The sequence below is a fragment of the Equus quagga genome, chromosome 3 (genome assembly GCF_021613505.1).
Source record: "Equus quagga isolate Etosha38 chromosome 3, UCLA_HA_Equagga_1.0, whole genome shotgun sequence".
NCBI lineage: Eukaryota > Metazoa > Chordata > Mammalia > Perissodactyla > Equidae > Equus > Equus quagga.
This window is the reverse complement of record NC_060269.1, coordinates 35,879,709-35,900,655: the sequence shown is the minus strand read 5'-3', so window position 1 is coordinate 35,900,655 and position 20,947 is coordinate 35,879,709. Positions and strand designations below refer to the sequence as shown.

Below are 20,947 nucleotides of genomic sequence, written 5' to 3'. Positions count from 1 at the left end.
GAACTCACACTCTGGTGGCAGGTGGGTGGGATTGTGGAAAAAAATGAAAGGAGCGTTGTGAAGAAATCCCACCCACTGTATCCCCAGGGAGTATGGCTCAAGTAACATACCATCATCCTTGTATACAACCACAAAAAAGTGGTATTTAAAATAGTAAGGTGCATCTTGAATGAATTCTCTCCGAGGATTTATTAGCACCCTTGGTTAGCCACGTTGACCTCCTTTTCGTGCTTTGAAGGATCCAAGCTCATTCTTGACTCAGGCCCTTTACTGTTCGCTCTATGCAGGAGAATGGTTCTTTCTCACCATATCGTCTCAGCTCAGAATATTCCTCGTTCAGACAGATTTTGTCTGACCACAAGATCTCGAGTAGACCCCTCCGCCCAGTCCCTCCCCACCATATCACGTGTTTATCTTCCCCCTAGCAGGTCTCCTGCCCTCATAGCAGTCTTAGGGAGGGCAAGAACCTGGCCTGTCGGGTTTACCTTTGCATTGCCAACACCTACCATACCGTCTGGCATTAGTAAGTGCTTGATGAACTAATTCATTTGACAGTGCTGTTTTCAGCATTATTTCCTGCTGCTTCTCTGCATAAAGTCTGTGCCAGCCAAATTAACCTTTCCAGTCCCTTAGTCCTGGCCTTCCCCTGTTGTGCCTTTGCTCCTAACGTTTTCCTTTTCCTTCCCTCAAGCCCAACCCAAAGGACGCTTCCTCTCTGATAACTGCTCTTACCATCCAAGTCAAGAGTAACTTTTTTCCCCTAAAACTCTTTTTTGTATACCACTTTTTTTTTTTCCTGTATCGATCAGTTGGTGCTTATTGTATTTTATATATGTTTTCACTCCAGGTAGACTGTAAACTCCTAGAATACAGACAGTATACTTTGTAAAATTTTCTGTAATGTCTAGCAAAATGCTTTCTACATAATTGGCACTCAGTGACTGTTTCTGGTTTGTTAATGAGTACTCTTCTTAGCAGAAGGGTCAGAAGCAAGTTTCCTGATGTGAGTTTACCCTGCAATGCATTTAGAACTTAGCATGTGAACTTAATGAAAAGGATTCATTTTTGTAGAGTTCTTTTAAGTTTTACTTCAAGAACACTGCTGTGTGTTAATATTTCTTGCATAGTACTTCCTGTAGTATACTTGAGAAATTTCCTAAGTAGTTAATGAAGCTGGGTAATTGCCAGTGTAGTGTGAAATTAAAGCAAAACAAATAGGAGACTGCAAGTGGAATGAACTGTTTAAGCTGTATATAACTATATTGGGATCACACGGAGCAGTAATGATGCGAGAAATATGTCCAAGCTTTACTCTGGCTAACTGGAGGGAGCTATTTTTCATTTTGAATAAAAGTCAAAACCAGTTTGAGATCTTCTGTCCTCTTTAAGAGGCTTAGTGTGGCTAATATTAGCATGTTGCTTTTTATTTCAGTTAATGTGCGCAAGGAATTTGGTCTCTTCAGCTAAAAATACTCTTTCCAATACAAAATAAAATCACTGGAATGAACTTCTTTATTGAAAAATTGATAGAGAAAAATTAACTTTGGTGCAGTGATTGTGTTGCGAGATTGGGCAGGTGGCAAGGAATGGCTTAATCAGTTACAAAACGAAGGAGGGCTCCAGGCTTCCTCCCTTGACGCAGGTCATAGGACACAAAGATGGTAGCTTTGATGGTGCCCCTCTGGATTGACGGAGAACACACTTGCTTGTGTCATGATAGATAAAGTGGTTTCTGAACTTGTGTCTTTAGACACTTCTAGAACCCAAACTGAGCCACATGATGATCCATTTTTATTGTTTCACGTGTGAAGGATAGTTTTGGTTTTATATGCCTCACTTCCGCCCATGAACCCTAAGCTATTTTAATAAGCTTCTGTATTTGGAAGGCTCTGAGAGGTTATTTAATTTTTATTGGGTTCTGGGATTGATACTTTTCTGAAAGAAACAAGGAGAGAAACAGAAAAAAAAAAAACAAAAAAGAAGGTCATTTTTGGAGACCCTTAGCCTCCTGGTTAACGTTCATCTGTGGATCTGGATTGTTAGGGCTGCAATAGGCGTAGTGCCCCAGCCAATGTACATATTTACAGGTATGGCAACCTTTGTCTAACTTGGCCCATCATCTGTGCCTTCCATCTTGAAATAGACACTATCTCAATAGACTCAGTGGAATTCATAGTTTATAAACTCCTAATTTCCTTTTTGCCACAGGTGTAATATCCCTGTCTGTCAATGTCACCTCGAGCTCTAACAAAATACCACAGGCTGAGTGGCTTAAACAACAAACATTTATTTCTCACAGTTCTGGAGGCTGGAAGTCCAAGATCAGGGTGCCAGGATGGTCAGGTTCTGGTGAAGACCCTCTTCCTGGTTTGCAGACAGTGCCTTCTGACTGTCCTCACGTGACAGGGCGAGGAAGCTCTAGTGTGTCTTCTTACAAGGACACTAATCCCATCATGGGGCCACACCCTCATGACCTCATCTAACCCTAAGTATCTCCCAAAGGTCCCGCCTCCTAATACCACCACATTGGGGATTATGCTTTCAACATATGAATTTTTGGGGGACACAGACAGTCCGTAACACCCTCCATTTACATGGATACTAGAGTGCAAAAGTAGTTGATAATCAAGTGGTTTAGAGGGGAAATTTGAAGGATTATGAGCTGATGCTGAAAGCTTGTGAAAGACATTCAGCTATCCGCTATCTCCAATACATTATCCTATTTAATCCTCACAACTCTGTGAAGTAGGAGTTTATTATCCCTCTTTTAAAGATAAGGAGACAAAGCCTCAAAGTTTTGAACCCATATGTCTCTCAGTCCAAAACTCAGAATTCTTCAGCTACTTCAAGGCTTGTACATTGCCTGGTGGAACTTGGTTTCTCAGGCAGTTACACACAGTGTGGACCATTAGAGGTAATATTGGTTTCATTAGGTGGTTTTAGAGACTGTATCTATTTGGAAACTTTACTGACCAATCATATACTATCTTTCATAAGAGTTATTTTTTTAAATAGATGGGAATATGCCCAATGTATAAATGGGAAATAAAATGTTCTTAGAAAAACTAGAACTTTGGTGCAGAGTTTGAATTATTTCTCCAAATCTGTTTTTCTTCTTCTTTTTTTTTTCTAATATTTAAGAGTTCAGTTGTTGAAGACCTAAGGCTCAGTCCCTAACCTTGCTGCTATTGAGCTTGATGTTGTCAAAGTGAGCGAGTTAACGTCACTAAGCTTTCATTTTCCTTCTGCAGAATAAGGGACTTGAACCAGATCAACGGTTCACAAACTTTTTGTTCTCAGGACCCCCTTTATACTTTTAAAGTCATTGAGGACCCCAAAGAGCTTTTGTTTTTATGAGTTGTGACTATTGGTATTTACCCATATCATATCAAAAATTAAACAAATTCTTTAAAATATTGTTTTATCAATTCATTTTAAAATAAAAATAACCTATTGTCTATTATATAAATAACATAACATAAGGGCCAGCCCAGTGATGTCATGATTGGGTTCACACGCTCTGCTTTGGCTGCCCAGGGTTTGCAGGTTCGGATCCCGGGTGTCAACCTATACACCACTCATCGAGCATGCTATGGCAGCATCCCACTTAGAAGACAGAGGAAGATGGGCACAGGTGTTAGCTCAGGGACAATCTTCCTCAAGCAAAAAGAAGAAGATTGGCAACAGATGTTAGCTCAGGGCCAGTCTGCCTTACCAAAAAAAAAGAAAAAGAATAAAAAGGAACATAACATAAACATAATATAGCAGAAATATTTTTATGAAAAACAACTATGTTTCTCCAAAACAACAAAAACAATTAAAATAGTGGCTTTGTTTTTCATTTTTGCAAATCCCTTCAATCTGGCTTAAACGAAGGCGCTGCATTCTCCTCTCTGCTTCTTACATTCAGTCTGTTGTAATAGGTTGTTTTGGTTGAAGTATGTGAAAAAAATTCGGCCTCACCCAGATACGTAGTTGGAAAAAGGAGGACCTGGCAGACTCCTGGAAAGGGTCTTGGGGACACCCTGGAGTCCTCAGATCACACTTGGAGAGCCAGTGGTCTGTGATCCTTAAAACCCAACCCAGACTCTTAATTCTGCTTGGCTTTCAGGAAGTCTCACTTGAGGTCTGAATCTGTTTCCTCATTGAAGAAAGACTTAATAATCTAAATTTCAGACATCAGAGAATCACGCTAAATAGAACATAGTTCCTACACTTAAAGGCCTCTTGATCTAGTAGCAGAATACTGAGCTTCCCATGTGCCATGTGCTGTACTTGATGCTTTTATATGAACCATCTCGTTTACAGACAGTCATTTTCAGGCAGGTATTGTTATCACTGATTTGTAAACGATGCGGCTGCCTCAGGCAGAGAGAGGCTCGGTAGATTATCCAAGATCACATAGCCATCGAGAGGTGGACCTCAGGTTTGAGTCCAGGATTTCCCTGAAAGTTCATGCTGTTTTCATTATACCACATCTTCCCTCATCTACAAAGCAATGGAGATGGAAGGGTCTCTAAGGTCCCTTCCAGCCTTCTACAGTTTATGACTCTGTAGTTCTGCTGTACCAATCAGATAACTTATTCTTATAGCTGTAAGAACTTGTGGTTAGAACAAGGTCAGTTAAGAATGGGGAGGACGGTATTATAAATGAGTATCCTAATCATTTCCCCTAAGGTGAAATTTAAGTCTCTTTATTTTTATTGTTAGCTAAAGAAATAACGAACAATGAGGAGCATTTTGCCAGTCAATAATAAATATCGAGACTATCTGCAATATGCAGAGCACTATGGAGTTCAAAGACATACAAGACACAATCCCATCCTCCAGATTCTATGGTGTGGTTGGTGAAGTAAGACATTGATACATGAATAGTGGCCTAACAAAATGAAGTCCACATGAGGCGTGACAAGTTTTAAGATGGGTGCTCCGGGGGTTTAAAGAGAATGTGATTTCTCTGGGCTTAAAGTGATCCAGGAAAGCTGCCTGGCAGAATTGTCTAGCTTTAAAGGCTGTGTTAGCCTTTATAGGAGGGTTAGAATTTGGATGGGCAGAGTGAAGAGAGTGCCACATGCAGTCCAGGTGTGAGAAACTGTGCGGAGCACCGAAGGGGATGAGGGAAGCACAGGGCATGAAGAGCTGTGGGTTCGGACTCCAGAATGGAAGGGGCTGTTTCTTTCCCGCTCTCCTTTCTTTTCACTGTTTCTGCCTTCCCTTCCCTCCTTCCCTCCACAAATGATCTTTTTCTCTCTCTCTTGTCTCATCCTTCCACTTCTCCTTGACCCTTTTTCCCTCCATGTTCTGGCTTTCTCTTTTCCTCTCTTTCACCTCTTCTCTTCTCCCTTCACTCTCTCTCATGTGGAGTGAGACAATATCACCAAATATTGCATTTATTGAATAAAAATGTTATATCCCAATGTCTTTAACATTGAGATTAAGTGTGTTAAGGCTTTTACATGCTTTTCTAGGCGGAAGAAAACTGACGACACAAAGTTGCTTTTTTACTTCAATATGACCCTTTGTGCTCTTTTCTTTGGGATGGTAACCCTAAATGGAAAACATTCTCTCCCAAATTCCACCAGTCTTAGTCTTGGTGTTAAAATCGTTAAAATTTCTGTGTCAGCAGTTACTTGAAGGAATGACTTTGCTTTTCTAATTTTATTATGTTTTATATTTTTTCCTGACTGTTGCCCTTTGTCCCTGTTGCAAAAAACAGCTGCCAAGTGGCTACTGCACCCGTCCAACCCCAGCCCCCAGTTCTTGGTTCTGAGCAGTTCACTGAGGGAGGGGCTGAATCACACTCACCTCTTCTGCCTTTTCTCTTATGAGGTTGCCCAGAGCCAGCGCCTGGATGGGGACTGGGGTCCTGCCTGCTCAAGAGAGCACAGGGAGCTAACACTTTTGAAGCGTTGGCCTTAACTCTCGCTGCTTCTAAGCAATGAACACAAAAACCCGAAGAACCATTTGTTTGTCGTTAAAGAGAGACTACGTGGCCATTTTGTTCTGATTAAAGGAAGTTCAGAAGTTCACAGAATTTCAAAGTAGAAGAGGTTAGAAACATCAGCTGTACTCCTCAGCTATCTTGACTGGTGATTTTCTACAAGCGGATAAAGAAGAAAAGAAACATTTAGGCTATACTTTGAATAAGCCTTGTCTTCGTGTCACTTCATGTGCATGAGTAGTATGTGTTTCGGTGTTGATGTTTTACGGGAAACAATATCATCACTGGTGTAGTGACCTGGTGGTGGTAGACTTATTTCACCCAGTCATGAATGATGCAGCTGTTCATAATGTCCTGAACAAAATCTACTTTGTGACAGATGTTCAGAATCAGTAATAAGAAAGGACATGTGGCTAGTCGCTAATAAATTAATTGAGTTGAACGTCATCTTTTTTTTTTAAGGCAGATGATTTTTCAGCTTTCAGAATGATTCAAACAAAAGAAACTACCCTTCATCCAAAATTATGGCACCTGAAAATGTTTTCTTGGACCCAATTTGATTACGGAACTGAATAATATCTGTGATAACAGTCTCTGGAGATTTAACTCTTTTCTTCTTCCAAAGCAAGACTTTGAAGATAGAAGGAATCTATGATCCTGTAAAGTGAGCACAATTGCTTTCTACCTTCCCCATCCCCACCCTAACACATTCACACACTGCTAAAGTCACCTCTGCTAGTATGAGCCACTCTCTGCTGTTGCCTTGGAAGCACACCGCACACGTGGGCTTTATCAGAGTCAGTGTCCTTCTTTATAACCTGTGACAGGTTCTGGTTGTTAGAATAATATGACTTTGGCTTCAGGAAGGATATGACTCCATACGTGCAGTTTAATATAAATCTTTTATTGTACTAGGAAAAAGTCATTTGCTCTCACCTTTACCCAAACAATAGTCTAGCAACACTTCTAAATGCAGCAACTAACTTTGTTCCGATTCTTGAAACTAAATGGTTACTAAGTAGGAAGCAGGAAGCTTTCGTTTTTGTGGCTCCTTTTTACAAGTAAAGAAACTATGGTTGTTTATTGAAATTAAGCAGTGTCTTTAAGTATACTGTCATCCCTCAGTATCCGGTGGGGGATTGCTTCCGGGACCCCCACAGATATCAGTCTGTGGATGCTCAAGTCCTTTAGACGGCCCTCCCTCCGTATCTGGGGGTTCTGCATCCTCGGATTCAACCAACCTCAGACTGTAAACTAGTAGATATACCATCTGAGGTTGATTGAATCCTTGGATGTGGAACCCACAGATACAGAGGGCCAACCGTATACCCAAAATATCCCTGTTTGAAGCAATAATAGCTTACCAAAGTTTTTCTGTCTTCTGTTGAACCACCTGTGGTCTGAATACCATTAAGTTCCAGAAATTTAGTATTAAAGTCTACAACCTACAAAAATGAGGCTTCATAATTTTAAAAAATTCTTTCACTAGAGAATATTGTTCTTTTCTACCCTTTCTATGTGTAGAGCAATTCTGTCAAGAAGTCTTAACATGGTTAGCATTTACTGAGTGCTCATAAGGTTCCAAGCATGCTGTTGGGTGTTTGAAACTTAGTGTAGTAAGTAAGGGTACAGGCTCTGATACCAGACCCCAGTCCTAGAGTACTATTTTCAGTGAGGCTTGACATTCTTGTTTTTACTTGGAACAAGTAAATCACTTTATCTAGTCAAGAACTAGAGTCTGCTCCTTTGTCAAGGACATATATAAACTTCCTCCCCAAAGTCTAAGTTCACCAGATCTTAAAATATCCAGTGAAGGGGCTGGCCCCGTGGCCGAGTGGTTAAGTTCGCGCACTCCACTGCAGGCGGCCCAGTGTTTCGTTGGTTCAAATCCTGGGCACGGACATGGCACTGCTCATCAAACCATGCTGAGGCGGCATCCCACGTGCCACAACTAGAAGGACCCACAACGAAGAATATACAACTATGTACTGGGGGGCTTTGGGGAGAAAAAGGAAAAAAATAAAATCTTTAAAAAAAAAAAAAATATCCAGTGAATAATCAGGCCAGTCTCTGTGCCCCCTACTGGAAGGGCTGCCGCCAGTGGAATAGATCGCCAGTAGTATTCATGTGTTGGCCTCTGCCCAAGGCCCCCATTCTTGGTATAGATAATAGGCAGTAAGCTATCATTTTTTTTTTTTGTTTGCTGTGTTCCTTACGTTATTTTAATGTGAGATATTTAGTCACATATCTCAGGGATGGGTGTGTCTTACGCAATACGATGAGTAGAGTCATAAAAAGTTGCTTAGAAATCACTTTTTTAGATGAATTGTATTGTAACTGGCCTGAGGCAATTCGGAGTTCGGTGAATACTGAGATTAAACCTTTGATCAAGCCAAAACACTTTTATAATGTGATTTATCACAGAACCCCCCAATTTAACTTTCTCTAAAATCTGAGTTTTCACAGTGGGTTATGGCTAAATGTTTTCTTTCTGCTACCAAAAACATGTATCCTTGTACCCAGAGGAAACTGTGCTATTTAAGTATTTAAAAATCTAAGATACAAAAGACTGTTTCATCAAAAACTGTAAGTACAATTTATGAAAAAAAAATTTTTTCCAGAGTTCTAGAATTGTCAGTGGTAAATTATGATTGCCACATAACCAGGCCCCTTCTAGATTTTTAAGTGTCATGTATTATTTTGATCTGTGTAACAGCCATTAAAGTCAGTGGAAATTGTGATGTTTAAAGTCAAGGGCAGTTCTATGAAAACACAGCCCTTCTGGAACATCAATTAGGGTAACAAACAAAACACGGAATTAGCTTTTAACTATTACTAGGCTCGACCATGTAAAATTAATAGAGAATAGATGAACATCGTAGAGACTGTTGGGACGCCACTCTCTCTGGCACATTAGTCCAGTAAAGCAAGCCACACACAAGGTTCTCAGCGATTCCTAGACTAAAGCGGCTGAGTTCTGCCCTGGCTGCAAGGAAATGAGGTAAATACTATAAAAATGAGCAGACATCAAAACTGCAACTAGCAAAATGGTCCTCCTACAGATCTATCTTGCTTGTCAGTTAAGGAAAAATCTAATAAGACTATGAAAAAAATTACAAACTGTAAACTGGAATAATTTGAATGCTCAAATTGAGGTCATTTTTATTCTAATTAAGGTCTGAAAAAAACACTATTTTTGCATGCTGTTTTTTAGGAAAATAACAAGCCTGAGACAGAGACCATCTGTTACACTGACCATATAACAAGATGTTAGATTTATTCAGACATAATGATGTGGTTTGCAGTATCAGATGGAAGGTCTAGTCTTTCAGATCTGCTGTGATTCTGTGCATGTAGCATGCCACTCAAGTTTTATTTAACTCTGTTTTGTAAGATTGACGCTATTGCTGCATACATTCTAACAATGTAACATACCCGTGCATATTCCTAGGGGCAATTGATGGAAATAATAGCAAGTTAGAAAACATGTTTATTAAGAGGGCTCTTCTTAATATTTCAGGGACTTCAAGGAGTTCAGCCCTTAATGAGGATTGCTTTGTTTTGTTTATATCTATATTTGAAGAGCAACTCAAAATCTGTGAAATCCATTGATTTACCTGTTCTTGGTAGCTACCACATATTTATTTAGCACTCATGTAACTTTGGACATACGCACTGTACAAAAATCAACCAAAGGAAGATAGAAGGCTTAGTATCCAGAAGAAGGACACAGACCTTCAAAGTGATGAGAGTTGCCTATTTAATCCAAGGGCTAAAGTGAAATATTTCAAAGGTTTATTTTTGTAAATTCTTACTAAATAAAGTGACATCTTATATACCCAAAAGGTGTTTAGGTGACAAAGGTACAGTTTTCTGCAGTATTGCTAAAAAGATCTTCAGTTCAGAAATGTCATTGTGTCTTTCCTAGGCTCCCATAGGTGGGAGCGCTGGGACCCTCTTGTGCTTCAACATTTATAAAACCAGCCAGTGGGAAGGGGTTCCGTTTATTAAATGTGAATTCTTGGAAAGAGAAAGGAGTGATAAAGGTAGTTCTATTTTCCCTCCTCCCTTAGGGTACCAAAACCACAACAGACAGGCCTTTGAGAAACTGTTTCTCACTGACTTTTTGAAATTATGGTTTATTAAAGAATTTTTACTCTTCCTTCTTTCAAGAAGCATTTAGCACAGCTTGCAATAAAAGCGCTGATACAGTATGACTAAAATTCCATCCAGACACAAAAGGCAAAGGGCAAGTAGTAAAAAGAGAGGAGAAAAGAGATATTTTATGTTATAAAACAAGAAGAATGAATGAAAAGCCTGAACCCTGAGAGAAGTTACGTAATTAGACACAAATCTTAGTTTCTTAATCTCTATTAAACAAAATATAGCAAGCAGGATCAAAGGTTGCTGAGATTCTTTTTTTAATTTAATAAATTTATGGTAAAATACCCCTAACATAGAATTTACTATCTTAGCCATTTTTAACTATACAGTTCAGTAACGTTAAGTACATCACATTGTTATGTAAACAAATCCCCATTCTCCCCTCTCTCCAGCCTCTGGTAACAACCATTCACTACTCCAGGTACCTCATATAAGTGGAATTGTACAGTCTTGTCGTGATTGGCTTATTTCACTTAGCAGAATGTCATCAAGGTTAATCCATGTTGTAACGTGTCAAAATATCCTTCCATTTTAAGGCTAAATAATATTCCATTGTATGTGCGTATTACATTTTGTTTATCCATTCATCTGTTGATGGACACTGGGTTGTTTCTGCCTTTACGATATTGTGAATAATGCTACTATGAACGTGGATGTACAAAAACCCTTCGAGACTCTGCTTTCAATTCTTGCAGAGCTCCTTTAAATAGAAGTTATTTTGTGTTCTCCCTGTAGATGGCCACAGCATGAGGAGTCCCTGCACGTGTTCAGGCTAATGCTTCGAGCTCCTGAGTTCTGCAGGTGCCCATAGCCTAGAATACTTTGTGGTTTCAGCTTATCGAGTATGTACTGTTTCTATCAGAGTAGAACATAAATATGATTCCAGGATTACATTTAGTTTGGGGCAATAATTTCCCAAATCAGATGGACCTCCAGATAGCTGAACGACTAAGCTTTTCAAATACCTTTTTTAGTAGTGTCTTGGAAAGCCAGTACTTGAATACCGAAACAGGAGTGTTCCTTCTGCCAGCCGTTGGCTGATAGGTTCAGTGGACTATTCTCATACTGTGAAATAGGGCAACACTGTTAACATATAATGATGGCAAGAGGTCATGGGTCCTGTAGATACAAAAGTTGTTCAGATTGTTTAACTACTAAGTTAAAAGCAGGCAACTAGCATACAAATCATTTAAATTATGAATACCTTTCCCACTCTGATTTTAATGGGGCTTTTTCTAATTCCCACTCTTATTATGTGAATAAGCTCCATTTCCAACCCTAAATTCTCTCCAAATCCAGGGATAAAATATTTTCTAACTCTTTAATTATTCACTTTTATTCCAAGTGAATCAGGTTTGGAGACGTTAGGGTATTTTAATTTGGTATTTTTAAACTATTCCAAATGGTCATATGATTGTAGTTTAGTGTAATGGATGTTCTGAGAGGACCAGATGAAGTTATGGCTATGAATAAAATTGGTTTCCCAGTTGGAGAAAATGACAAGTTTACAAAACTATTGAAATGTTTCTTTTCTTTCTTTCTTTTTTTTTAAGAGTTTCTTTAAAATGTTTTAGAACTATCATTCTCATAGTTTTTAACCCATGGTCTTCAGAACTGGAGCTGGTTTTCTATGCCCATTTTGGTTATTGTATGTATTCATTCAAAAGTAGAGTTTATTCTCTTCCTGTAAATGAGATGTTTCAAAATGGATGACATGTGCCCATGTTCAAAAGCAGACACTGACTGATGGCTGTCAGTTATTCAGGTCTGACATTCACTTTAATACAGGGGTGTTGCCTACCTCACTAATCTCCTACAGCCTTTCCATTAGTCCACTGTTCAGGGGTGATTTTTGGACTTACCTTTATTTTTTGGAAGCATTATACAATCTTTGCCTCTTTCCCAAAGTAGTCCGTATACTTATATATTATTCTACTCAAAATGAGGTAAGATTATTAAATGAATAAAAGCATGTAGCAAACAGTATTTCTGTGAAATAATATTGCAAAGTTAATACCAATATGATGCCAAAAAGATTGTCCTTGTTTCAACTTCTTTGGATGTACCTTTCTGTGCATTTAATCTAATTGTGCAAAAATGATGTGATGTAAAATGTGATTTTAAGATGGCCTATTTTCTTGAAATTTCAAGCTATATTGAGTACACAGTACCCTTCATTTAGAGAACTCAATTTCATGCAAAGGAAATAGCAATGGAACTTGAAAACACAAAATCTCACCATGTAATGAGGAGCAAAGGACAACAAATGAGTGAATGTAGTAACAAAACATATAAGGTACCAAATATCTCTGTATAGTTGTAAAGAGGTACCCTGAAGTAAAGAGCCAAAACCCATTGGGCCGGCAGCATGGAGAGGAAAAGGCATGAGTTTTGAAGTAACAAACCTGGGTTTGGATCCTGGCTGCAACATGTCCCTAACTTCCTTGTCATGAACATGAGGATTCTTCACAAGGCCTTGTGAGAATTAGCAAGAGGGAATTTAGCTTTGGTGTGTGGTAGGCGCTCCATAAGTGATGGCTATGAAGACTACAGAGGTTATTCAGATAATAATACCTCAAGAAAGAGTTAAAGAGATGCTATTCATACTGAAGTGGCAAACAACGCTTTCTGTAGCTGTGTTGTCACACATTAACGTTCTAATCTGTTTTCAAGTAGCATCTGAGGTCTCTCTTTAACCTTTAATCCGTGTGAGGATCTTTTGTTAACACGTCTGATAACAGAAACACTGACACAGAAGTGTTTACTTCTTATGTTCTACTCGAGGCAAGTCACTTCCACCTTCCTGACAATGTGCATTCTCTCTGGTTTTCTCTTGATTTACTGTCCTACATGTAGAAGTGATAACACTGATAATACACAATATTATTTTCCTGAAAAGTCATTTTAAGAAATTGATTATTTCTTGGTTTGTTTTAACCAAAATGATCATTGGTCTCTCAAGAAGCATTTTATTCTCTTCATTATATAAAAACAAAAGAAAAAAAGCTAATATTTGTACAGTACTTTATAATTTAAGAATTTCCATACAGTTGGTTTCTACATCCCTGCAAGGTTGGAATTATTATTAGTATCCAAATTTTACATATGATAAGCCTGGGTCTCAGAAGCAGCACAGTCACAGGCTTACAAAGCCAGCACGTCTTGAAGGGTTGGGGAGCTGCGCATCTCTAGGTCCTGCTGTAGCAAAGCCAAGGACACCTGTTCTGCCTCCAGCACAAGGTAGCTTAAGGGATCAAATGTACGTGAGTCCACTCTTCAAACTGCATGGCATCAAATGGATATTGTGTTATGTTCCACGGACATCCTGATTTGCAATCTGCTTCACCCTATTTTACAATCTCAGTCTCTCCCTTTTTTTGAGAAACTTCTCTAGAACTTCACAAATGCCCTATCTATTTCATTAGCCATTTGATCTACCTTCCAGTATCATCTTTCTCAAATCATCATCATCATATGCAAGTCGGTATGTCTTCAATTCGTTTTGTTGTCTTCACTTGTTCTCTTTCCTTCTCTCTCACTCATTCATGAAATATGTATTGAGCAAAGATTGACACATGGCATTTGTCTATCATATTCTGTTAGACATTCAGAAAGGTTAGTCAGACATGGATCCTGCTTTAAGAAGCTTGTAGATAGCAATCAGAATGGTGGAACAGAACTGAGCCTTTTTTTTTCCTCTCTGTACACATAGAAATTCTGTGTAAAAAAAAAGTCTTAACTTTATAGCCAAGCTCAAAAAAAAAGAAAAAAACAGGTGCAAGAACAGGGAATTCACAGCCAGTGTGGTTTAACTAAGAGCTAAAGTCTGCAGTTGGCCCACAGACTATTGGATGTAGATAAACGCAGCTTAGCGGGGTGGGTGTTAGAACAAACAGAAACAGGAGACAAGAACTTAGATACTAGCAAGGCTGGGGCCTGAAATGGAACCCCCTGCATAAAGCCAGGGCTCTGTGAAGATTTCACTGTCTACTGACAAGGAAAGTAAAACTCAATAAGCCAGCCAGCCCAAGGATATGGCAAGGAAGCTGAAAGAAATAAGAAACACAAGCCTGCACCACATCAAGTGTGGAGTCTAAATTTAAACCACACAAGTCTTGCAAAAAGCATTTAAGCTGAGAAATTAGCATAAAAACTGGTCCAGAACAAGTTAAATGCTTACCCCCCGACAGTTATAAATGCTAAAACTTCCTATAAAGTTCCTTCCACAATACGCTGCCCCTGGGATTCACCCAGAAGACAATATATGCCAAAACAATACATGTTAGGCATGCATATTAGCACTCCAAAACATTGAATAAAGAAACAGAAATTGTAAAATAAACATGTTAAAAGTATTTAGAGATATAATAGGCAAAGACATAATTTAGAGAAAGGAGATATAATAACCATAAAGTGAGAAGTATCTTATAGAAAATAGCAGAAATGTTTAAGAAGGAACTAACAGAGCATTTCCAGACACCTAGACCTGAAAAATATTGCCATTAAAATTTAAACACTGTAGACATTAAACAGATTGGGCACAGAAAAAAAATTATTTAGTTAGAAAATAATTCTGAGAATACCACCTAGAATGCAGTACAGAGAGATAAAAAGATAGATAATATGAAAGGGAGGTTAATGTGGAAGACACAGTAAGAAGGTCCAACACACCACTAATAGGAGTTCAAAAAGAAAGAAACAGGGTTGGGATAGGGGTGTAATTTGAAGAAACAATGTCTAGAACATTTCAGAACTGAAGAAATACCTATGTTTTCAAGTCAAATAAGGACATTGAGTCCTGAACAGGAGCAATAAAAATCAGGCTGCACCTAAGTACTTCATAACGAAACAGCAGATGTCAAATAACGGAGGGAATTTTTTAAGCTGCCGAAGAGAAAATGCAGGTTACCTATTAAAGAATGACAATTACACTGACAAGAAATTTCCCGAGAGCAGCAATGAAGGTCCAGATGTAGTCGAATACTGTCTTCAAAATACTGAGGAAACTGCCTGTCAAGTTAGAAATCTGTGACTTTTGAAACTGTCCTTCAAGAATGAAGATGAAATAAAGATATTTTCAGACAAATTAAGACTGAATGACTTGGACATTCAGTGACTGACCACTGCTGAATTACAAAAAAATTTTCTTCAGTAAGTAGGAAATTGAACCTAGAAATACAGAGTGAAGTGTAAGAAACAATGGTGATCAAGAAACACATTGGTAACTCTAAGCAGACGTGGAGTGTAGATGTGAGAGAGAGAGAGACTAATTTCAAGGGTGACTTGAAAACAAGTTGAAATTTAAATACTGAAGAGCAATAGCATGGAACATGGGAAGCAGTAAACCAAAGATAAAACACTCTACATTTTTTCTGTCTCTCATGGAAAAGCCAGTGATTAAATTTTTAAGTATGCAAGTTCATAATTTAAGAATAATTATTTAAAGAGTAAAAATCTAAATCCAGTAGAGAAGTCAAGAAGTAGATTTTTAAAAAGCTGCATTGATCCAATAAAAGGAAGGAAAGTAGAAAGAAGGAAAGGAGTGGAGAAAAGTTAAAATGTTAGAAAAATCCAAATATATGAGTAATTGTGATAAGTGAAAACAGATTAAACTGAGCTGTTAAAATACAGAGACTTTCAGATTTTTTTAATCTAGCTTTTTGCTGTTTGTAAGAGACGTGTGAAATATAATTATGTGGGAAGCTTGAAAATAACAGATTTTTTAAAAAGGGCATACCAGGTAAATTCTAAAGAGACTTCAAAAGAAAGGGACAGGAAGGAAGGGAGGGAGGGAATAAGGAAGGAACAATCGTAATATCTGACAAAATGTTTAAGGCAAAAAATATTATTAGGAACGAAGATGGTGTTGGTGACAGAAGGAAAAAAAGCTTATAATAAAATGGGTAGAGATATGAAGAGATAAATCAAAGAAGAAATCCAAATGGTCAGAAAACATTTGAAAAAACGTCCAGGCTGAAAAAGCAACAATGAGGCCTTTCAACCCCATCAGATGGCAAGAAATTTTTAATTGGATAATGACAGTACTGGTGGGGATGTGGCATAAAAGGACACGCTCATCTCCTCCTGGTTGGAATGAAAGCATCAATATGCACAAATCTGTGACTCAGCAGTTCTATTTTCATTTTGTATCCTGGAGAAATGCACAAGGATGTTCCTTGGACATCATTTGTAATAGCAGTAAAGAAGCAGCAACCCAAGTGTCCGTCAGTTGTGGAATGGATAAGTAAATTGTGATATACTCCAATGAATGAAACTTGCAGCAGTGAGAATGAATTAACTTAGAGTTACCTGTATTAAAATGGATATATCTCAGAATTACAACATTGAATGAAAATAAGTTGCAGAAGGATGTGCATATCTAATTTCAAATTTACATTAAACGAAGCAGTACTGTGTGCTGTTTTTATAGACACATACATGTGTAGTAAAATATACACATCTGAGGAGGAAATGATAATCACCCAAAGTGGGTGGTTCCCTTCAAGAATGAGGAAGATGAATGGGATCAAGGAGGAAGATAGAGCGGGCTTTAACTTTGCCATGTTTAATTTTTAAAGATCTGAAGCAAATATGGCAAAAATATTAGCATTTGTTCACATTGTTAATTCTGGATGGTAGATCCATCCATCTGGATGGTAGATTCTGCTATTATTGTGTGTGTGTGCTTGTGTTTTTTTAAAATTTATGCTTAATTAAAAATAGCTTCCGGTTTATTACGGGAGAAGGAAGACATATAATAATAATGCAGCGCAAAATGTTCTGTGTTCCATTATGGGTTCTTTACAAATGGCTTTCAGAGATGAGATGAGAGATTTCTGCCAGTTGAACCCAAGAGTGCACCCTGGAAGAGGTATCACACTGTTGCTTTCCTACAGATGCCCACCTGCTTTCCATCTCTCATAGAACTGTATCCGCCATCATGACCTCTTTTGCTGTTTCTTTGACCTTTGTCAAGTCCTTTCCCATTTTTAACTAGTCATTTCTTTTTCACTAATTACATTCTTGTCATTATAAAGCAGTAGGTACCCAGGGCCTCTCAAAAGATTTATTGCTTTGAGGAAAATCATCTAAAAAACTAAGTGATGCCTTACTTTCTTCTCATGGACAGAGAAAATAATAACTTGTATTGTAATGGATTTTTATGGAAACATTTGGATTTGGTGGAGAGAGAGGATTGGTTGGTTGAGTAGAAATGTGCATATATTGCCCCAAACTCCCATATTGCTTTCACCCTTTATCAGAGAGATTCCATTTGAGGTTCTCCCCTTTTAAAATTTTATCTAATTTCCCTTTTTAAATGCACTGCTGCAAATAATTAACAAACATGTTTCATGACCTTTGTAAGGGGGGTTCACTTGGAAATAAGACTGGTCGTTGCTGTCCTGTGTTTATGGCATCCAGCACAGTCTTTTGAAAGCATAAGTATCTGTGGCTGGTAGACTCTGGAACAGGAATCTGTGGGCTTCATTCCACATCACAGCAGCTTCTCTACTCTGTGGATGAGCTCACTATAACACATATCACAGTCATTATTACTCTTTACATAAATGAAATAATGGCACACTTTGAGAAAGGCTGGTTTCAATGCTTCTAACACATTCTCACAGGGTACTAGTAAATGGCACGGAAGTGTTGGTCCAGAAGCTATTTACCAATCACTGTGAAAGGCATCTAACTTGTCTTTAAAATACACAGCCACTCCATGTTGGAGCCAAAAGGAAAACTCTTGACTCAGATCTCTTATTAAGCTGCCTTGGGCCTCCAGTCTGGGTTGGATAATAAACCTTGCATTCTCAGACATTTTTTTCTTTTCCTTTGTAGAGAGAAGATGCATCAGTCGGCCATGTATGAACTATGCCAGGGGATGCACCAAATCAGCCTTCAGTTCGTTCGACTGCAGCTCACCTTTGAAGAATACACCATAATGAAAGTTCTGCTGCTGCTAAGCACAAGTAAATTGATGTCCTCCCTGACGCTTTTTCATTGTCAGAGCAGCTTCCCTTTAGGAGAGTAGCCTATTTATAGTGTCAGGTAGTTGGTATAAAAAAATTTTGAACAAGTGGGAGGAAGGCTTTGGTCTTTGATGAACCAAGTTACTTGCAGAGTATGAAGCTTTGAGTATATGAAAGAGCATATCCCTCCATTCCTTCATCCGTCTGACAGACACTAAATATTTATTAAGTGTCTGTCATGTGTGTGGTAGGATTGGGCCACTCAGGAGCTGCAAGGGTGAATGAGGCATAGCCTCTGTCCTCAGGGAGTTTTACTGTAAGATAAATTCAAAGATAATTTTAATACATTGTGGAAAGGGATTATCTGTGATGATAGGGCTAAAGAAGGTCATGGTAGCTCAAAGAAGGGAAGAGCATGTTCAATTCTAGGGATCAGGGAGGGATTCATGGTGAAGCTGAGTCTTAGAGAGCTTTTCAGGAGTTTTGGATTGAATAAGAGGCATGAGATGGCCTTCCTGTCAGGTAACGGTGTGAGTGTGGAAATATGAGAAAGCTTAACCAGGCAGTAGCACTTAGTTATGGAGAGTTGTTTTCCCTGTTAATTTTTTAATTTTTATGTTATTTATTCATTTAATTTTCCAAGGTTCATCAGATTATATTGAGGGTTGGGGAGGAGTGGGGAATAGGGTTGGGATATAGATTGGACCAGAATATTCAATGCCTGTTGAAAGACATTGGCCTTTATTAGATGGGCAACAGTGAAGGCTTTTGAGCAGTGAGTTGACATGATCAAAACTGCATTTTATGGCTTCATGAAGATGTATCTGGCAGTAGACTGGGGAAAGGCTTGGGGGAAGGAGAGAGGCAAAGACAGACAGAGAATTTAACCTGACTAGAAGCACAAGACCTGCTGTGAGGCTGTTGAAATAATGGCCTGGATGGTGATGGTCGGTGATATGATGGACAGGAGCACATGTATTCAAGAAACATTGCGGAGTTGGCCTTGGCAGCTGACTAGAAGGGGAAATAAAAATGGTATGAGTCAGAAGTGACACAGGTTTTCAGCACAGAGAAATGACTAGGATGGTAGTGATACCATTAAGAGAAGTATATTTATGTTGGGACTTGGAGCAGATTTTGTGGAGCATAATGAGTTCTATTTTGGATGGGTTAATTTTCATATATATCTTAATAGAGAAGCTAAATGATGGGGAAAATTTGGAACTGGAAGTCAGAAGACAGGTTTGGGTATTGAGATATAAACTTGAAATTACCCTTATAGAAAATTGTAGTCTAAACTCAAAGGGTGAGTTGGGTCTCCTTGGCCCAGAAAGAATAGGAAAGATCCCCTTGAACTACATGGAAGGAGGATGGCAGGGGCTGAAAGGACAGAGACAGAACTGTCAGAGAGGTAGAGAAACTGGGAGAGTGTACAGTGGTGGAAGCCAAGGGTTGGTTTCCCAGAGGGCGTGACTAACAGCATAGCTTCCACAGAGAAAGTCGAGAATGCTGAGAGAAGCCTACTGGAGTTGACCATTCGGCATCGGGCAGGTGCCAGATGGCCAAGGACTTGCAGATTGATGGGAAGGCTTTTTTTAGGCTCTGGCACCAAGTATGAGAGGAGAGAAGTTGATGGCATAAGGCGCCAGGAGAGACAAGAGAGGACAGGATTAGCCTTGGCAAGGATGTTGAGCACTTCTTCCTCAGACAACAGCACAGGCATTTTCAAACAGAGGGAAAAGAATTTAAGGAAGCTTACATCACATGAGGGTGAGACCAAGAATGATGGCAGGGGACAGTAGGGAGAGGAAATCTCTGAGCCAAATGCTGTGGCCACTGAAGAAACTGAGAAATATTCTGGATACCAGGGATGCCAGGGCGAATGGCATGGACTTCAAAGAAGGAGAGGTTGTTGAGTGACCACCTGGAAGCAGAAAAGAGCATCCAGAGCAAGGCCAGCCCTCCCCTTGGCCCGTGAATCAGGGCCTTGGGAGAAGGGGCAGTTTTCAGTAGAGTCATTTGGGAGAAAGTGGCATCACTAGCCAAGGTAATCAGGACAGAAGGGGTAAGAAGGGATGTTATTTCCAGCAAAGAGGGGCCGGGTCTGAGGAAGAGTAAGCCTGAATCGGGCAGAGCAGGAAGAGGGGATGCAGTGGGACTGTGGGTAAGAATCTGTTTAGCACCACCAAGTTGACGAAGGGTTTTCCCTGTATTATCTAATTTAATACTTCAAACAACCCTCTGAGATTGATAGCTCCAGTCTGCAGTTAACAAGAAGGAGGCACACGAGTGTTATTTGCTCAGTGCCCAGGGCTTTGGAATTCACGTTGAGGGTTGTTCCCACTCGCCCACAGAGCAGGGAGGAAGGAGTGGAAAGGAGGCTGGTGCGCATGCTCTCCCGACAGCAGCCGGGAGAGCAGAGCAGCGAGCAGGCGGAATCTAGACTCCAGGAGAGGGGGCACACCAGCAGCCTGGTAGGGAGGTGGGGCCAGCACTTCACAGCTGTGTTTTGTTTGGCCTGCGCAGGTTTTTTAGGTTGCTTTTGGCCTTTTGTCTTGTTTTATTTTCATTCAATTTGACGGCCTGGGGCAGGGCATGTTCCCTCCCGTTTGCCACAGGCCCCACCATTCCTCACTAATTACTCTCAGCCCATCTCCTGTAGCGTTGTGTTTGCAGCCGCTTCTCTGCAGGGTCAGTAGGACCAGGCGCTTTCTCCCTGCTCCATTCTTCCTCCAGGTTTCTGATGTTCCTCCTTTATCCTTTCTGGAATATAACTTTGGAAATATAATCTTTACATTCAGTGACAGTGATTTTATTCCCCTTTACAAGCTATGTCAATAACCATTACTCTTAGAAAAATGTTAAAAAA

At 39.4% G+C, this 20,947-nt stretch overlaps 1 protein-coding gene across 3 annotated transcripts in view; it reads left to right on the top strand.

The window, feature by feature from the left end:
- Window positions 1–20,947, top strand: part of NR3C2 (nuclear receptor subfamily 3 group C member 2) — a 325,827-nt gene that overhangs the window by 269,178 nt on the left and 35,702 nt on the right. For all 3 annotated transcript variants that reach the window (XM_046657068.1, XM_046657069.1, XM_046657067.1), the window contains exon 7: window positions 17,948–18,078. In XM_046657068.1, the coding sequence (XP_046513024.1) occupies window positions 17,948–18,078 (131 nt within the window). The remainder of the gene's footprint in view (window positions 1–17,947; window positions 18,079–20,947) is intronic.